General features: G+C 34.6%; 1 protein-coding gene across 6 annotated transcripts in view; it reads left to right on the top strand.

Moving 5' to 3' along the window:
* Positions 1–19,245, top strand: part of Lrba (LPS responsive beige-like anchor protein) — a 607,623-nt gene that overhangs the window by 42,403 nt on the left and 545,975 nt on the right. For 5 of the 6 annotated variants that reach the window (XM_048813495.1, XM_048813494.1, XM_048813493.1 and 2 more), the window contains exon 14: positions 17,302–18,366. In XM_048813495.1, coding sequence (XP_048669452.1) covers positions 17,302–18,366 — 1,065 coding nt within the window. Of the gene's footprint in view, positions 1–15,057; positions 15,073–17,301; positions 18,367–19,245 lie in introns of those variants that run through there. The other variant, XM_048813496.1, reaches the window with a different exon arrangement.

Raw genomic sequence — 19,245 nt, 5'->3', positions numbered from 1 at the left:
TTGATTCTTTACAAAAAGATCATGAGAAAAATAGGATTGAACTTACGGAATTCTAGGTTAGGGAAATGCCAAGTATAAAACAGATTTTTCATAATTAGTTCTAAAGAGTATATGTCTGTTCCTTTAGTTTCTTTGCATCTTTAAGAAGGATAGATAGAGGATATGTTCTGTAGAGCAGTAATTGTTGATGTGTATCCTAAATGAGGCTTTTACAGAGGTAGCGTGCTCGCCTGGCATGTGTGCGGCCTGGGTTCCATCCTCAGCACCACGTGCAAACAAAGATGTTGTGTCCGCCAAAAACTAAAAAAACAAAAACAAAAACACACAAAAAAAACAACCCCCCCCCCAAAAAAAAACCCCATAAATATTAAAATTCTCTCTCTCTCTTAAAAAAGAAAAAAAAGAATTTATGACAAAGAGTTCTAACCAGTCCATTTGTATGAGTAATGAATGAACATGAAATTTGGAGACAGGACATTTCTAAGTTAAATACTGATTTATACCAATTATTAGCTATGAAAGTATTACCTCCTTTTTTCAATTAAAAAAATTTTTTTAGTTGCAGATGGACAAATACAGTTGTTTTGTTTATTTTTATGTGGTGCTGAGGATTGAACCCATCGACTTACACTTGCAAGGTAAATGCTCTACTCCTGAGCCACAATCCCAGCCCTTATTAGCTCCTTTTTAGTAATGTATTTTATTCGGTCCCTATATCAAAAATATTTTTCAACATCTAATTAATATAGAATTTTAAGATATTTTACATTCTTTTTAATGATATCTTTTAAAATTTTTATATCTTTTTAATTAGTGCTGTATAATTAAACATAATAGTGGAATTTGTTGTTGCATATTTGAACTTATGCACATTTTTAAACTTCTTCAACCATTAGTATCTAGGCTAGAAGTAGAAAATGTGGTTGTGTGTGTGTGTGTGATGTTGTTGAACGTTGTTACAGCTGTTTCATTATCCTATTCATTCTTTTTTTCTCATTTTCACTACTTCTGCCTTAACTCAGGTTCCTGTCACTTCATATTTTTATTTTAATACAACTTTTAAAAAGAAGAATTAATTGTATCTAAAATGATTTATGTAGTATGTATGCTATGAAGTGTTGCAATAGAAGAATTTTAATTATGCTACCCAACTTAGGAACTTACTGTGTGGTCTTCCCAGTCTAACTCCACCCCACCTCACCCCAAAGGTAATCACTATTTTAAATTTTAGTTTTGTAATTCCCATCTTTTAAAAAATGTTTGGAAGTATATTTTAAAACAATGTCTAATTTTTTCTTTAAATTTTTTGTAAAAATGACATTATATTGAGTGGACTTTTTTTATTACTTTTTTTTCATCAAATCTTTTATTTCTGTGATTATTTTTATTGTTACCTGTATGTTTGCTTAATTTGTTTTCACTGCTGTAACTCGGGTGCTGTAAGGCAGAGGTTTCAAGAGAGCTGTTATTTTTCTAGCTTCTTTTAACTCTGATCCACACACAGTAAGAAATTTATTATGACTTAGAATGTGTAATGCACCTGCATGCCTGTGTGTGTATTTATGATATAGCAGTTCCATGAAATAAGGTTTACCCTTACAAAACTTTGGCATATAGTGATACACTCTGATGTTTTCTGTGATTTTTTTCACTTAAAAACTGCAGATAATGATCCCCGTATGTTGATTGTAGGACATGTAAGCTTGAATTTTCCTCAATTTGAAAATTTATTACTGAAGCAAATGTAACTAAGCAACGGAAGTGAGGAAGTGATAAGTCCTGTGATGTTCTTCTCTTTAACATTTGATACCTTGATATTGCTAGTTTTCTTTCTTTTTCATGCTTTTGTCTTTTGCATATTTTTCTGTTTTTTCTTTTTCTTCATGATGTTCGTTCGTTCGTTCGTTCCTTCCTTCCTCCCTCTCTCCCTCCCCTTCCCCCTTTTTTTTGTGGTTATGGAGACTGAACCCAGGGCCTGGTACATGGTAACCAAGTGCTCCGCCTAGAACTACACCCTCAGCACTTTGTATTTTATTTGGAGATAGGGCTCTCGAAGTTGTACTGTGTAGTTCAAACTGTGATCCTTCTGCCTCAGTCTCCTGAGGAGCTGAGATTGTACAGGCATGTGCCACCATGCTTGGCGATTTTTAGTTCTTTATACATTCTTAGATTACTTTTGGTCTGGATATTTCTAATAGTCTCTAACCTTAGATATTCTTTTCTTATGCGACTCATTAAACTAAAGTAACATATGATGTTGCTTCCCTCTATAAATACTTTGCTGTTTCTTAAAAGAAAAGCACATAAGATTTTTTTTAACAAAATAATTTCTGCCTTGTCTTTCATTGTTTCCCTTGGAAAAAAAATTTCTACCTATCTTTCACTATTTCACTTCTCAGAAATCCCCTGTCTAGCCATATAGTTTTAGTCCTGATCAGATTTACTATGCTTTATTAAATCTTCAACTTTGTTTACTTATATGCCCCTTTGTATTTACCCAAATATTTTATATCTTTTTAATAGTTAATAAGTATCTGTGTCACTTCAAAATGAGTTTTCTTACTTTAAGGCTATGTTAGTCTGTGTGAATTCATAGCATGTAATTTTCTCTTATTGTTTCCTAAGTCATTCTTTTGAAGATGCTCTTATTCTCCTCTTTCCTCCACTTTCTCCTCCTACCTCCCAACCTCCAGATAATTAGTCTCCTCCATCTTGTGCCCTGATAGGTATGAACTCTGGTACTGGGTGTCTCTGCACCCGCAGTCACTGCCTGGTTAACACTCTCCCTCTGCCTGTCAGCATCTCTTTTCCCTTTTTAGTCACCATCTCCCTTCATCCTTCTCGTTTTCTGTTCTCTCTAGTGTCTCTGTTCACTGTGTACCCCTGCCTTCTGCTTCCCCCAGCTTATCTCTTTTCTCTTATTCTCATGTTAGTGAATATGTATCTGTTTGTGTCTGTGCCTTCTCTTCCCACCTTCTGTTGTTAGTTAGATACCTCACTGGTCTTTTTCAGTGATTCTCAGTAATTTTTTGTCTAGGTCTCATTCCAGTTGTCTACTTCTTTTCTTCCTCTTCTCACTTTTATCTTTCCTCTTCTTTTTATTCCTTATTCTTCTTCCTCTTTGTTCTTTCTGTCTTATATTTGTACTTTCTAGTAATGATGAAAGATTGAAAGATGAAATGAGAACAGATCTTTTCCTAAAATTGTTTTTTAATATAGGAGGTAATATGTGTATAAAAATAACTAAACTACAAGGTTGGAGGCCATAAATACCCCATAAAAGATATACACTGTGCAGGAGAGACAGTTGCTACCTGAGGGTGTATGAGAAGTTTTGGGGGCAGATGTCATTGATACAGCCCTCAGGAGCAATAAGATTGAGGCATGTAGAGACTGGGATGACAGGAATCGTTGGTAGAGGAATCAGCATAAGCAAAGATATAGAGACTGTGTCATTGAGGGAAAAGGTGGTGACTTTGGTTAGCTTGGAGGTGTGTGGCCTAATGAAGAATAGTAATGGGTAAGGTAGCAGGTGGACTGGCATTTAAGCACATATGATCTTAATATCTTTCACGTTCTATTATTAGCTAAAAGTGGATTCTTGTACTTATCTTGACTTCTGAATTGGTAACCTCTCATCAGTAGAGATGAGAGTTTTTACTTCTTTTTTTTTAAAAAGAGAGAGAGAGAGAGGAGAGGAGAGGAGAGGAGAGAATTTTAATATTTATTTTTCAGTTTTTGGCGGACACAACATCTTTGTTTGCATGTGGTGCTGAGGATTGAACCCGGGCTGCACGTATGTCAGGCGAGCGCGCTACCACTTGAACCACATCCCCAGCCCAGAATTTCTTTAAAATTTTAGTTTTACTTGTAGATGGACACAATAATACTTTCCTTTTATTTATTTATTTTTATATGGTGCTGAGAATTGAATCCAGTGCCTCACACATGCTAGGCAAGCGCTCTACCACTGAGCTACAACTCCAGCCCCGTTTTTTTTTTTTTTTTTAACCTTTTATAGCTTCTATGGGAGATATTTTATATCTCCCATACTTTCATATACTTCTATGGGTGATACTTTATATCTCCCAGAGAACTGTGTATAGTGCCAAGTTCTTGGCAGTTGCACATTAAACATTTGTAGGAAGAAGGAAGAACTGCACCATCATTGTTTAGTGCTATTTGGTTCAGCTGTCATGTGCCACTCTTTGTGCGATCCTAGTGCCACTTTTTGTGTGATCCTAGTGCCACAGTCTTCTCTTATTAGGGATCTATGAATTAGCTGCAGTAGCTGTCCATTAAAGTATCCATGCTGCAGCCATTCACAGTATGATTTGAGAATTACCTCTTCAGAGTAATTTGGGATGTACATTTTATTCTGGTCTCCTGGGCTCCATCTTAAAATTTTAATCTTGTAGGATGATTCCTTTTATTCCTGACTCTTCCCCACCTTTGTCCTTCCTATCTTCCATTTGAGTACTTTTGAGTAACTATGAAAGATTGAAATCTATTTTATTCCCTGTGCTGGGACTTGAACCCAGGTCTTGTGTTTGCTAGGCAAGTGTTGTACCACTGAGTTTTATCCCCAGCCCTTTTTATTTTATTTTGAGTTAGGGTCTTGCTAAATTGCCTGGGCTGCCCTTAAGTTGTGATCCTCCTGCTTCAGGCTCTTGATTAGCTGGGATTATAGATGTGTATCACCTTGTCTGGTGAAAATCTGTATTTGTTACAAAGTCTAGGCCAGGAGTAGTGGCATGTGCCTATAGTTCCAGCCACTTGGGAGGCTGAGGCATGAGGATTATGTGTTTGAGACCAGCCTGGGTAAGACTGAGAGATCTTGTCTCAACAATAAATATATTAATTAAGTTAAATAACCTCTTCTGGAATTTAAATTTTGAACACTCCTCTGAGTATATAGGATTTTTTTTTAACTTTCATAAAGTTTTCTTCTTCCTACCTTTATACTAAGCTGATGATGTAATATATTGTGCTTGTTAGAAGGCATCACAGAGACAGGAAGATTCTAAATGAATTGAATGTGTACCTCGGTTTATAAACCTCTTAGTACATTGTTTTTGTTATAAAACAAAATTGGCTTTGTCTTTTTAAGAGCACATATTCAATGCAGAAAATGTTAAAGGAATATTTATTATTCTTATGTAGTATGTGAAATCAGTTTTTTAGAACCAACTTATACAGAAAAAACCCAAAGTGGGCTTTACATTTGTGTGTGTGTGTGTGTGTGTGTGTGTCTGTCTGTGTGTGTCCAGTTTATATTTTTCTTTACTTCAATGGCTTATGGTTTTGAATGAATCTTAATGTCTTTGCAAAGAAAATAGTTGCTTTAAAGAGAGGTCTCTTGTATCTACTTTCACATAAGAGTCAATCCCTGACTCAAGTTTTAGGATTACAGTTATAAAATGAAAAAGAATAAAACTTAATCCATCACTTTTTTTTCCTGTAAAAGTATACTTTAAAAAACAAATACTAAAGTATTACTTAAACACCAAGATGGCAAAGGAAAAGTTTTAAGTTGGTTCTTGTAGTTTTCCACTTTTTTTTTAATGAGGTAACTTTTTTTTCCATAGCTTTTTAAATTCATTTATTTTTTATGTGGTGCTGAAGATTGAACCCAGGGTCTCACATGTGCTAGGCAAGTGCTCTACCACTGAGCTACAACCCCAGCCCTGTAGTTTTCACTTTTAAATTTAGTTTTTGGTACATGTCTTTTAGTTTTATTCATTTGTGTGGATTTTCTTCAATGATAAGAAGGCTTTTTTTCTCTTTCATAAGGTTTATCTGAAGTAATTTATTTGAATACTGCCATGTTTATTGTTTTGGAATTTCAGGTCTTGAAATGTATTTTAAAAAAAAAATTTTTTTGGTAGTGGTTGTAGATGGACAGAATGCCTTTATTTTATTTGTTTATTTCTGTGTGGTGCTGAGGATCGACCCCAGTGCCTCACACATGCTAGGCAAATGCTCTGCCACTGAGCTACAGCCACAGCCCTTTGACATTTATTTTTAAAATAAACGTCTTTTCACATCAATATTTAATAAAATTTGGGCAGAACTGAAATAAGTTTGTAAGTTGGTAAACAATTTATAGCATGTTATTAAAATTCTACTGAATTTGAACCAAATTTTCGCTCTTTAAAAATAGTCATTCTGAAACATTTAAAATGCTTTCATGTATACAGTATTGAAGTGATACTTTTTTCTTTTTGTAGTAATTTTGAATCTCAATATCGCAAATTTATAACAGGGTTGTTGATAAAGAACTGGTGTGTAAAGAACTAATGTTGCAGAATTGGATAGCTTTTGCAGAGTTACATCAGGATACATTCAGCTGCTATAAAAAGCCAAAGAAACTCAATTGCAATTTTATTGTCCAGTTTGATAGATTTCCTGCCACCTTTGTAGCAGGGAAGCTGTTTGTCACTGTATGCAACTCCTCCAACAGCTGAACTAGGGTTTATAAGCAGTAATAGGCTCTTCTAGTGTAACTGTGCTATACTGGCTTCTATGGTCTCAGGGTTTCAGATATGCACCTAGTAACCTTTTAAAAAAAATCTTTTGTTTGTTTTAAGTACTCAAGGTAAGCACTATAACACTGTTAAATAATATTGTCTTTAGTTAGGATGCCAAATGCTTCTACTCTTTGATTAACATTTAAGTAAGTTGTTCAAACTATTTTGAAATATGAGACTTGTCCAAAAACATCCTTTTTCTGAACAAATGAAATTAAAATCTTTTGATTCTGTATTTTGTCTGAACCTATATTGCCATAAAGTAGAATGGGTCTATGAGATAAAATAATAATACCACTCTTGAATTAAAAATGTATTCTGAAATAGATCTCCCCCAAAATGATGAATTTGGGTGAAGTACTTAATTATCTTAGTTAAAGTATTTTAAGATTTTAAGTCTTTTCACAATCTGATAAAATGATTTAAGTGTAAATTCTGTCACTTTACAGAAGAAAGTCCTGTTTAGGTAAAAGCATGTAGAATCTAGTTTTAAAAAAGTCTCAGGTGCTGCTATGAACAACGATGTAGCAGTGTCCCTGTAGCATGCTCTTTTTAGGTCTTTAGGGAATAGACCAAGAAGGGGAATGGCTGGGTCAAATGGTGGCTCCATTCCCAGCTTTCCAAGAAATCTCCATACTGCTTTCCAAATTGGCTGCACCAATCTGCAGTCCCACCAGCAATGTACAAGTGTACCCTTTTCCCCACATCCTCGCCAGCACTTGTTGTTGTTTGACTTCCTAATGGCTGCCAATCTTACTGGAGTGAGATGGTATCTTAGGGTGGTTTTGATTTGCATTTCTCTGACAGCTAGAGATGTTGAGCATTTTTTCATGTACTTGTTGATTGACTGTATGTCCTCCTCTGAGAAGTGNCCCTTCCTTCCTTCCTTCCTTCCTTCCTTCCTTCCTTCCTTCCGTGTTTATTGAACACCTGTTATGGTCTAGATTCAATATCTTGCTAATGATTGGAACATGAGTAAAATACAGTTGCCTTCACGGTCTAGAAGAGAGCCCAGGACAGAGTAACTGCTCTGGTGTGGGGAAGATGGGTAGGCTGCTTCTTACTTGGCAGTTCTGAACCAGTTGTAGTTGTAGTAGTATTTTAGCTGGATATGGGTTAAAATGCTGGCAATCAGTGGGGTGACTTTGTGTGTGTGTGTGTATTCTATAAAAACAGTTCCGTCCATTTTTAAAAATATTTTTTAGTTGTTGATGGACACAATACATTTATTTTATTTATTTCTATGTGGTGCTGAGGATCGAACCCAGTGCTTCACACGTGCCAGTCAAGCACTCTACCACTGATCCACAACCTCAGCCCACATTTTCATTCATTCTTTTCATCATAATTATCACTTGTTCATTTTCTAAAAGATTTTTTTCCTCACTTCCCCAAATACCTAATACCAAAAATGAGATTCTGTGAGATTAATGGAGAATTCACACATAGAAGTGATCATTTTTTTATAAAACACAGTGACATGTTAGTTTGACAGGTGGTCTTTGTTGTGAAGTGCTGGCATCAAGAAAAGGTGTAGCTAGGTCTTCAGAGCTTGTTTGGAGATTCTAGCAGTGGAGTACAGCTACTCCTATACCCTTGACCCAAGAACGGTCTTCCTCTGTCAGGGAAGGTTGTCCTCTTTGACCTAGGATGCAGCTTTGGGTAGGATGCACATGGAGTGGTGAGGGAGGAAGGGGACCCCTGCATAGCCAGCCAGGGCAGCCCAATCAATGCTGGCGATCATGGGGTGACAGATGGTGCAGCCAGATTACTGTCACATCCGTAGGTAGGTCTTATTGCATAACAGTCCTTGGCACTAATATAGCCATGTTCATCTGAGAAGCTTAAAGGCTTGCCTTACATGGCATGCTGCCTCATTTTGCAGTTACTCCTCGAGGAAGACAAGATGACAGTGGCCTATATTCTGAGTAGAGTATGATGTTCCTGATCCAGGCAACCAGAAAAGTATATCCAGTGACATATTTGGGAGGATCCTGGAGATCCATAAGTAAGACAAAAAGATCGAACCTTTTGGTTTAGAATGCTCTAAGAATGCTGTAAATGCAAAGCCTGATCATACTTGTATAAGGCTGATTAAATCTGGGGGTGTAGCTCAGTGGTAGAGCATTAGCCTAGCATTCATGACACTGGGCTTCCACTCCCATTATCTCTCTCTCTGTCTTTCCCCCACTTCCACACACATGATTATATTATCATTTTCATAAACATTTGAGCTGCAAATCTTAATAACTGAGTTCAGTGGCACATGCCTATAATCCCAGTGACTTGGGAGGCTGTGGCAGAATGATTGCAAGTTTAAGACCGGCTTTGGCAACTTAGCTCGACCTTGTCTCATACAAAATAAAAAGTAAAATGGGCTAGGTATGTAGTTCAGTGGTAGAGTACCCCTGGTTTCAATCCCTAGTAACATAGACATACTCAAAAACAAAAACAAAAACAAAACCAAAAAAACTTTGACTTAATACTTTCACCTTCCATGGTTTTCTTCTCCGACTTAGAATAATTTTCTATCTATGTGAAACTCAGAGCCTTTATTTTGTAAATGGGAAAAATGGAGGAACAGAATGATGAAGTAACTTGTTCCCAGCTGCTTCATGCAGTATGCAGGTAGTACAGTTTTGGAACTGAAGACAACTGTATGTCCTTGGTACCAGTATTTTATCTCTCTCTCTTAGAGATTGAGGTCTTAATCTTGCCTAGTATCCTCATGATTGTAGTCTGTTTTCTGTTGCCATAACCAAATACCAGAGTGTGGGACATTAATGAAAATAAAAGTATATTTAGGCCATGGTTCTAGAGGCCGGGAAGTCAAGAGCTTGGTGCTGGAATGTGTTCTGTATCTGTGCTGCATCATAACATGGTGGAGGCATTGCCTGGTAAGATAGAGCAAGTTAAAAGTTTTAAATCAAATAACATTTATTATCTTTTAAAAAATTTAAAAATAGATGCACATTACAGGAAATTTAGAATCCAATATAAATGCATATACAAAAACAAAAACAAAAAAATCCCTCATTACCCAGATATCTGTGTATGACTTTATATTTTGGGAAGACATTCCAGTCTTCTGTTCTATACACATATATACACATACATGTAATTGTTTTCTTATGAAAGTGTCATTGACTTTATGCTATTTTGCAATCTTATTTAATGAAATTCTTACATGAATTTTAATGGCTCCATATTATTTGGTGTATATATTATGGGAAAGTAAAGTTAGAAGCAAAAGCTTCAGCTTTGATGTTACATCTGAATGCTGTTAGACCACATCATTGTAAGAAGGAGTGATTGTATGAATGACTCAAGGTGACTTTTCATAATCTGCCATTTGCCAAAACTTTATTTGGAAAAACTGGTAGAAGTGATGCTTGAAAACTCTATTGTTTTATAATATAATGCATTGTGTATACATTATACTTTAACTTTCTCTTATTGTTCAATAGTAATGACCCTGTTACTATATACATATCCCTTATTTTGTGGGATTAATTTCCTAAAAGTAGAATTTTCAGTAGTCTTTATGTTTTAAAATGTTTTAGTAGATATTGCTAAATTGCTCTCTAAAAATATGTTCTAGTTTATCTTCTAGATTTGCATAAGAGAACCTGTTTAGGGCTCGGATTGTGGTACAGTGGTAGAGCGCTTGTCTGGCATATGTGAAGCCCTGAGTTTTGATTCTCAGTACCACATAAAAATAAATAAACTAAATAAAGGTATCATGTCCACCTACAACTAAAAAAAATTTTAAAAAAGAGTACCTGGTTAGACTGTTATTAAGGAAATAAAATTGATCAGAATGACTTTTTATTAAAACAAGAAATTAGTAAGTTATTTACGATATTATTTTATGTCATTATTCTTCCTAGCTTTGTCTATATGAGGATAATACCTAATCTTTTAGTGTTTCTCTTAAGATTAAGTTGTCAATAATGACAGATGCTTAGGAATTTAAAGAAAGATATATCTAGAATTTCTTACAAAAATGAGCATATCAGTGTGGTTTTTTTTTTTTATATTTTTTTTAGTTGTAGTTGGACACAATACTTTTATTTATTTTTATGTGGTGCTTAGGATTGAACCCAGCATGCTAGGTGGGCACTCTACCACTAAGCCCCAGCCCCAGTATGTTTTTAATCATGTTGTGGAGCTGGGGAACAATTACTGACTATATAGAATTCTGGTACTTTAAGGAAATTTGAGGGCAGAGTTTATTTTTACTTTCAAATAAATTCTGGAATATTTCCATGTGTAGTATCAGATTTATAGAGATTAGGAAAATACTAAGTGGTTGGAAGGCTTCTATTTAAATTACATTCTCACTTGGTATTCATAAGGAAGTGTTGCTTAAAAACGTTTTCTGAAAGGAAGAAATTTGTTTCTACATTTATTATGGTTGCTTACTAAAAATGGTGAACTTTGGAGTAAAAACTGCAACTTTGATGGTGTAAATATAGAAAAAAGAAATCTTTTCCTTTTACCCATCGTAGGTCTATTGACTATGTCCCAGGAAATTAGATTGAAAAATGATTAATAATACAAACATGTAACAATTCTAAATTCCTCATAAGAAAATGAAGACCTAAAGAAATCTTTAAGCTTGCTGTTTTATTTTAGGTGAGGTGGAGAGTGGAGAGTAGAGAGTTGTGGAATAACTGTGACAGGTTAAAGCAGTGTGAGCTAGGAAAATAAGAATCTGGGAAGCTTAGCCAGACTGATTCTCATTGCCAGACCTATTCATTGAGAGGCCATTCTTTGTCTCCTTGTTTTCAGAAACATGGTTATTTCTTTCCTCCTGGTATCAGGGAGAGAATCTCTCTGCTGGATCATTTTATGACTTGTTTCAAGAATGAAGGGCAGGGAAATTCCTGCACCTACCATTTTTCAAAATTCTCAGCTCAAAATATTTAATATGGTGAGGCTTCATATTTTATAGCATTATGTTCTAAGCCCTGTCAATTAAATAAAAACAAACACTTCTGTTGCCCAAAAGCAAATGCAATTCCTAAGCAAAGTCAAAGGCAAATGAGAGATTCAGATAAAACTGCTTAGACCCAGAGTAAAGCTAGTATTCTTAATTAGAAATTAGTAGGAAAAGACAATACAATTGAAAAATGTATCTGATTAAACATCTCACAGAAGACTAACTCAAAATTACCTTAAATGTGAAAAAAGTATGCTTGCTGACTCTAGTAAGGAGACTGCAAATTAATACTATCTTGAAACAGTTTACCAAGAAAAATTAAATGAAAAACATTGTACATAGTGGTATATATGAATAAAATAAGTCATGAAATAAGACTTTATATTTGTGTGTATTGCAAAAATACCTTTGAAGGATATATATTATTGGCTAATTAATTGCCTCATTATTGGCAGGATGTTTGCAGGTGAGATCAGTGGTGGGAGGGAAACTTTTATGTTATATACTATTTTATCTTTGAACCATAGGAATATAACCTATTAAAACTTTTTTGAAGTTCACGGCATGAATAATGTATAATGATTATTGTGTATATCACTTGATTTCCTTATGGGATAGTTTTCCTATGTTATTGAACCTGCAATGTTGTTGTCATAATTCCTTCTGGTAGTTTTCTTGGGGTATTTAATATGGTGAGACTTCATATTTTATAGCAGTATGTTTTTATCTCCCAGGAGAGATCCATTTGGGCAGTATTTATCTTTGAGTCTGGAGTGTCTAGATTAGTAATCCAGGTGCTTTGTATAAAAATAGATCAGTAAGTATTTATAATTTGATTTCGCTATATTACATCTGTTACCTTATACTATTATTGTTGCAAGCTGTAGCATCAGTCTATAAAAGATCTCAGGTGTGGTTGAAATCATTGTGACCTCTGCCCACTGGTACCTCATATGGAATGATTTAGTTCTTTTTAAAGTTATATCTCATTTATCAACTGTGGAAAACATTGGTAACGTAAGAGTTAGAAACTAAGATATTATATTTATCTGATATTGCCATTCAAAAATATCGTACAATGAAAAAGATGCATTTGTTTGAAAATAAATCACTTGCTAAATATTGCCTACCATTTCATAGTCTAAATTTAATAGGTTAAACATGTTAAATTAAAGAAATAATGTTTATTTCTTAATATTGTAGTCATCTTTTCTTTCCCACTTAGTAAATTTGAGTGCCAATTAAGTTGAAAGTAATGGCAAAAGAAATGTTGTGGTTATTAGCTCATAAGTATCTTTAACTAGTAGTTTGTAGAAGTGCTTTCCAAACATTACAAACAGCTATAGATTAGCTATCAAATGATTGTGAAGATTAATAACTAGTCTGTTAGCTGAGTAATTTACAAGAATATCTGGTAATTGGGAATTATTACTTTTAAAGTCACAAATACCTTAAGGAAAATGGAAAAAAAAGAGTCAAGAATGATAATTGTTCATTTAGCTTTTGAACTGTTAAAGAAAATTAAAGGGAAATTTGAAAATCAACCAAGTGGAGAATTTTGAAAGTATTTCATATTCAGAAGGTAAATGCTTTCCAACCTGTGATTTTATTTATTTATTTATGCCAGGAATTGAACCCAGGGACCCTTAACCACTGTGCCACATCCCCAGCCCTTTTTATTTTTCATGCTAAGACAGGGTCTTGCTAAGTTGCTTGGGGCCTCTCTAAGTTGCTGAGGCTACCTTTGAACTTGTGATCCTCCTGCTTCAGCCTCCTGAGCCACTGGGATTACAGGTGTGCACAACCATGCGAGACTCCAATTTGTGATTTTTATACTCACTCTGTATATCAACTATGAAGATAGAATACAAATATTTTCAGATATTTGTGGTCTTAGTTCATGTGCCGTTTCTCAAGAAGGCACTGCAGGATATACTATGCTGAAAGTGAGTAAAACAAAGAAAAAGATAAGGGATACAAGAAGAAGGAAAAACAACATAGAAGACAGATGAAGGACATCTATGGGATTAGAATAAAGGGAGATTTCTGGATGATGGTTTTATGGCTAACAGATGCTAGACCATTCAGACTGGAGTAGTTTGATTGGAGACACACAAAAGGGCTGGCTGTTATCACCAAAATGCCAGCAACCTCTATAACTTTTCTTTTTGAGTCTTGTCCACACAAGGTGACCCATATTGCTATGAGTACTTTTCTTGTCTTGATCATGTGCTGAGTAATTCCTGCTTGTCCTTCCACCTGTACCATCTGAAGATCCTAATGTCCCCTCTCAAAAACATATTCTGCTTTGCCCTATTTCTCAGGGTAGAGGTTGACCATGTGAACTTAGAATTGGAAATATATAGTAGTCTACTTCCTAACCCTTATTCATGCAAGATACACATTGCTTTACTCATACTACCTCTGACAGATGTTCCGGTTTTCTTTACTTCTGTATTTCCCAATGACCTTGTCTAAAGACTTCCCAAAAATAGACAGAAAAGAGAATATTCTCAGAGAAGCAAAAGGCTTGCTATGACTTATAGATTTGGTGTATCTTATCTTCTCTTGCTTTTCTGAACCTTTAGTTGGTTGTGGCAATTTGTGTATTAAATTTTGCTCTGGCTAGATTTGTGCTAGTTTTAGTATTAAAAAAATAAATAGTAAACAATAGAAATGTGGGGATATTGATTTCCTCCCAATGGAGTGGGGAGATCAGGGAGTACAATTTGCAAAGGACCCCTAGGGGAATTGTGAGATACTGGTAATATTCTGTCTTTTAACATGGTGGACAATACATGGGATTAAAAAATATTGTTCTTTAACCTGAACATATAAATTGCATGTACTCATTTTTATTGATACATTTAATTCAATTCCAAAAACTCTTTATTTCAATAAAATTAAAGCAAGCAATTATTGAAAATTAAAATCAATTCTATAACAAAATAAAATAAAATAAATTGTTTTCAAAATTAATATAAGGTTGATAGTATGTAACTTGGCTTTCTTAATGATAACTATTGTATTCGTGCAGAAATAATTTCCCTAAAGTCAGGTTTCCAGACAGTGATTTCTGTAAGATAGAAATCAGATTGTGTCTTCCTTCCACTCTTTTCTCAAGTGGCTCCCTCAGAAATAAAACCAAAATCTTTAACACAGTCTCTGATGCTCTACAGTCATGTCTAGCCGACAGCTACTCCTCTGATCTCATCTTCTGCATTTTTCATTCTACTGGTTCATTGTTGTTCTTCAAACATATCAAGTGTATTTTTGGCTCCAGGGCCTTTCCATCTTTCCTTTTCACATAGCTTTTTCTCTTTTTTTATTCTTGTCTTTGTTTGAATATAACAGGGAGACTTTTCTCAGATACCCATTAAAATACACCCTTGTCTCCTAGACTTTCTTTTGCATTTACTCTTTGTGTTTTTTTTTTCCCTTCAGAGTTCTTATTACTACTTGTCATTGTCTAACATATTTGTTTATTTTCTGCCTCTTCCATTAGAACATAAACTCCATGAGGGCAGGAACAATGTGTTGTTCATCACAGAGTGCCTGGCATGCTATAGATGTTCAGTACATTTTTGATGAATAAATGTGAGTCATTGAACAATTAAAGAATGAATTTCAGAGGCTGGGGTTGTGGCTCAGTGTTAGCATACTCATCTGCCATGTGTGAGGCACTGGGTTGATCCTCAGCACCACATAAAAATAAATAATAAATAAACAAACAAATAAATAAAAGGTATTGTGTCCATCTACAACTAAAAAAATATTTTAAAATAAAAAAAGAATGAATTTCAAAGTAATTGTGGCATTATGGGTGTAAAAGAAATTGATTTTTAAAAACTGCTATTGTGTCACTTTACTGTTCAGTGTGAAATACATGCATTTCTTTTTGGAACATTAAAACACTCCCTAATATTTATAACTAAGAAAATATTTTAATTAGGAAAATGTTTATAGATAATATTCTCTAGATGTTTTCATCTCTAGCTATGTCCCATTATGGCATGAATATTATGTATATATCATAGGTAATGTCTAGTTAGTATGTATAGGAGGAAATTTTTGCATTGTGCATTAGATATTCTTTTGTTTGCCTTCTACTTATGTGATTCAAAAAGGCCTATGAAATTTTGTGTATTAAGAAAAAAAATTTTTCTTCTTTTGTTATCATCTACCATCCTCCCACACTAAGGCTCAATAAAAATTTACTGAATGAATATTCAGTGTGCCATAAATATAATGTTAGGTTATAGGACACAACAATTTTAGCTTTAATAAATTATAGCTATGTTTATATTTTCTGCATGCATTGCACTTTTTCCTTTGTGTTTTTGGAGGATAGGGAAGTGGAGATTTCCTTTGAAACACAAGTAGAAATCACATAATGGTGGCTATAACCTCTTGAAGAGGTTATAAATCTTATGACATTATAGTCACACTACTCTAGTTTTTACTTTTTTTCCTATTCAGTTGTTTCTAGTTACTTGGGTAAAAGGCAAAGCATAATATGGAAATATTCACAGTGCTGAATACATAGTTATCACTCATATGCAAGTAGAATGAGTGTATGTATGGATGGACTAACTGGAAATTTCAGACCATTTGCAACCAATTGGTTTACCTTTGGGGAAGGTTTGGATTTTATTTTTTTCTGTTTTAAAAGAATTTGTATTCTTTAGCTTAGTAAGAAAATGGTCTGTAGTTCATAGGTGCGTTAGTTTCTCATTGCTGTGATCAAAATACCCGGCAAGAACAAATTTTATGCCACACTATCTATTATCATTAAAACCATTTTACCAAAATAAGGATATTATAGGAAAAGTTTATTCTGGCTCAAGGTTTAGAGGTTTAGTACAAGGATGATGACTCTATTCCTCTGAGCTCAAGGCGAGACAAAATAAAATGGCAGAGGATGTGAAGGAGGAAAGCTGGTCAATTTATGGTAGCTGGGAAACATAGAGAAAGCAGGAGCAAGGCTACAGGGAAAATTAACTGTTCTAGGGCATTTCCCTGTTAGCTACCTCTTCCAGCATGTCCCACCTACCTACAGTGACCACCCAGATAGTCCATTCAAATTAGTAATTCATCGAATGGATTAATCCACTGACTAATTTACAGCTCTTATAATTTAATCATCTCACCACTGAACATTACTGCATTAACACAGAAGCTTTTAGGGGATGCCTTATATCCAAATCATAACAGTAGGTATATGGAGAGCTGCTGAAATAATGAGCACAATTAATTATTATTATTATTATTTTAAATCTCTCCTGAAGACAAATCTTGGGGAAATGAGTTTTCACTGCACTTGAAGCAGTGTATTCTTCGGTGTATAACACTCTTCCCAAGGGTGTAGACTCAGTTTTTGGTACAAGTTATAGTGACCAGTAGAGGGTGAATTCTTTTTCTATATACATTTTAAAGAATGGGCTAATTATGTTCTTAGTGTGGCTTTATGCCACACTATCTATTGTTATTAAAATCATTTTACCGGGACTGGGGATGTAGCTCAAGCAGTAACGTGCTCACCTGGCATGTGTACGGCCTGGGTTCGATCCTCAGCACCACATACAAATAAAGATGTTGTGTCTGCTGAAAACTAAAAAATATATATTAAAAATTCTCTCTCTCTCTCTCTCTCTTTTAAAAAATAAAATCATTTTACCAAATTAAGGATATTATAGGAGAATTTAAATTTTACAGTGTTGTGTAAACTGTGTACTTGAAAAGTTATTAAAAGTATTTTAATGTTATATTCTGTATGCTATACTCATTATTAATGTATATTTAACTGATTGTACTTTTAAAATCTAGGTCACTTTTGAAATACACAAAGAAAACCTTGCCAGTATATTTAGGGAACAGCAAGGAAAAGTTGATGAAGAAATAGAGCCATGTTCCTCAAGTTCAGTCCAAGTCATCACTGGCATTAGCAGAGATGTGGATATTTCATTGGGATCTCAGCAGTCAGACATGAAGGATTCTCCTCTCTCTCCTCATTTCACCACAAATAGTGCTGAAAACTCAAGTATTGAGAAGACAAGTTCAGTAGACTCTGCACCCAACATTGAACTGCAAATGCAAAATATATCTAATGAAGACAGGAAAACTGAGCAAGAAAATCAGGAGTTACTGGCTGAAGTCACTTTGGAAGAAATAGCAACAAATGAGACAAAGAATGCAGGTGATTTAGAAGTATCTTCTGACATAGCAGAATCTGTGACTATTTTCTCTAATTCTTTTAAAACAGTTGACAAAGACACAACCGTCATCAGTGAAATAACTGCTTCTCTAAGTTCCCCCTCAGAAGAGGATGCTTCAGAGATGCCAGAGTTACTGGAAAAATCTATAGCAGAGGAAGAAGAAGAAGATGATTATGTGGAACTGAAGGTAGAAGGTAGTCCCACTGAGGAAGCCAGTCTGCACACAGCTCTTCAAGATAATAGTTTGTCTCCAGTTGCTTCTGAGGCCAGTGAAAGCCTGGACACACTTAGTAATGACTGCAAATTAATATTTAAAGAGGAAGAACCTGTTACTAAAAAGCAAAGTGATAGTGAAGCTCAAGATTCTAAAGATTCTGGGTTCTTGGCTTTGCCAGCATCAGGGTCTTCTGCTACCTCACCAGAGATCACTGTTTCCCAAACAACTGTACAATCAGATGTTGAACAGATGCTGGAGAAAGGGCAGAAAACAGCTGACCTTGCTGGAGAAACCATATCAACTAGTGATTGTCATGGTAATATCTTCGAGGCTCCTGCTACTTCTGAGCAAAAGATTGCCAAGTTGGATGTTTCTACTGTTGCTACAGATACCGAGAGACTGGAATTAAAAGCCAGTGCGAACACAGAACCACCTCAACCTCAGCGCCATGTGCTTGAGGTGATTTTATTTTCTTCTCAAGTCATATTTGCACTGAGTTAAAATAGAGCCAGTTTATATGCTTATATTTTATTTTTCTTTAAATTTGGTTCATATTCCTGTTTGCTGTTACATAAATGCAGTGAATGTAAAGATTGTTTCAAATTGTTAGCACAAGTATTTGACAGTTAATGTGTATTTATTAATTTTTTTTTTATGGCACTGGGGGTCAAACCTAGGGCCTCACACATGTCAGTCAAGTGCCCTACCAATGAACGACATCCTTAGCCCCAGTTTTGTAAATTGCAGCTTTTATTAATATTTTACCACAGAATTATCAAAAGTTACTATTTTCAAACTTCAGGATTGACATAATTTTAGTTTATAAAGTAAATATTGGAAGTACTTATATTTCACCCTTCATTTGACTGACTCCATTTTAGCTCATTAATTTTCCAATGAAGTCTAGGTCTACAGAAATACTAGTGTAGATTTTAGTTGTAAAATTCATGGTTTAAATTGAACCATGAAGTCTGTGAGAGAGAAAGGAGCTTGTGTGCTATCTAGAGATGTAGTTTTCTCTTTTGTCAGTATTTCTGAGTGATAAAGTGAGATTCTGGTTGCATGTTATCATTTACATTCTTATCTTGTCTTCCTCTTTTTTTTTTTTTTGTTGGTTTGTTGTTCATTATGTTTTTTTAGTGTATTTTTTATTTTAGCTAATTTGTTATCCAGCAACTGCCTAGATTAAAGATTCTAAGATTCAAAATTAAGAACTGATCGATTCCTTTATGAAACATCGCATAGTAGAAATTCTTAACATGGTTCTAAGTTAATTAATGTTGAATTGTAGTAGTTTAGAAGTTTTGATAACTTTGCTTTAGAATGTACTAAAATACT

This window comes from Marmota marmota, unplaced genomic scaffold, assembly GCF_001458135.2.
Source record: "Marmota marmota marmota unplaced genomic scaffold, marMar, whole genome shotgun sequence".
NCBI lineage: Eukaryota > Metazoa > Chordata > Mammalia > Rodentia > Sciuridae > Marmota > Marmota marmota.
This window is presented reverse-complemented; position numbering and strand designations above follow the sequence as displayed.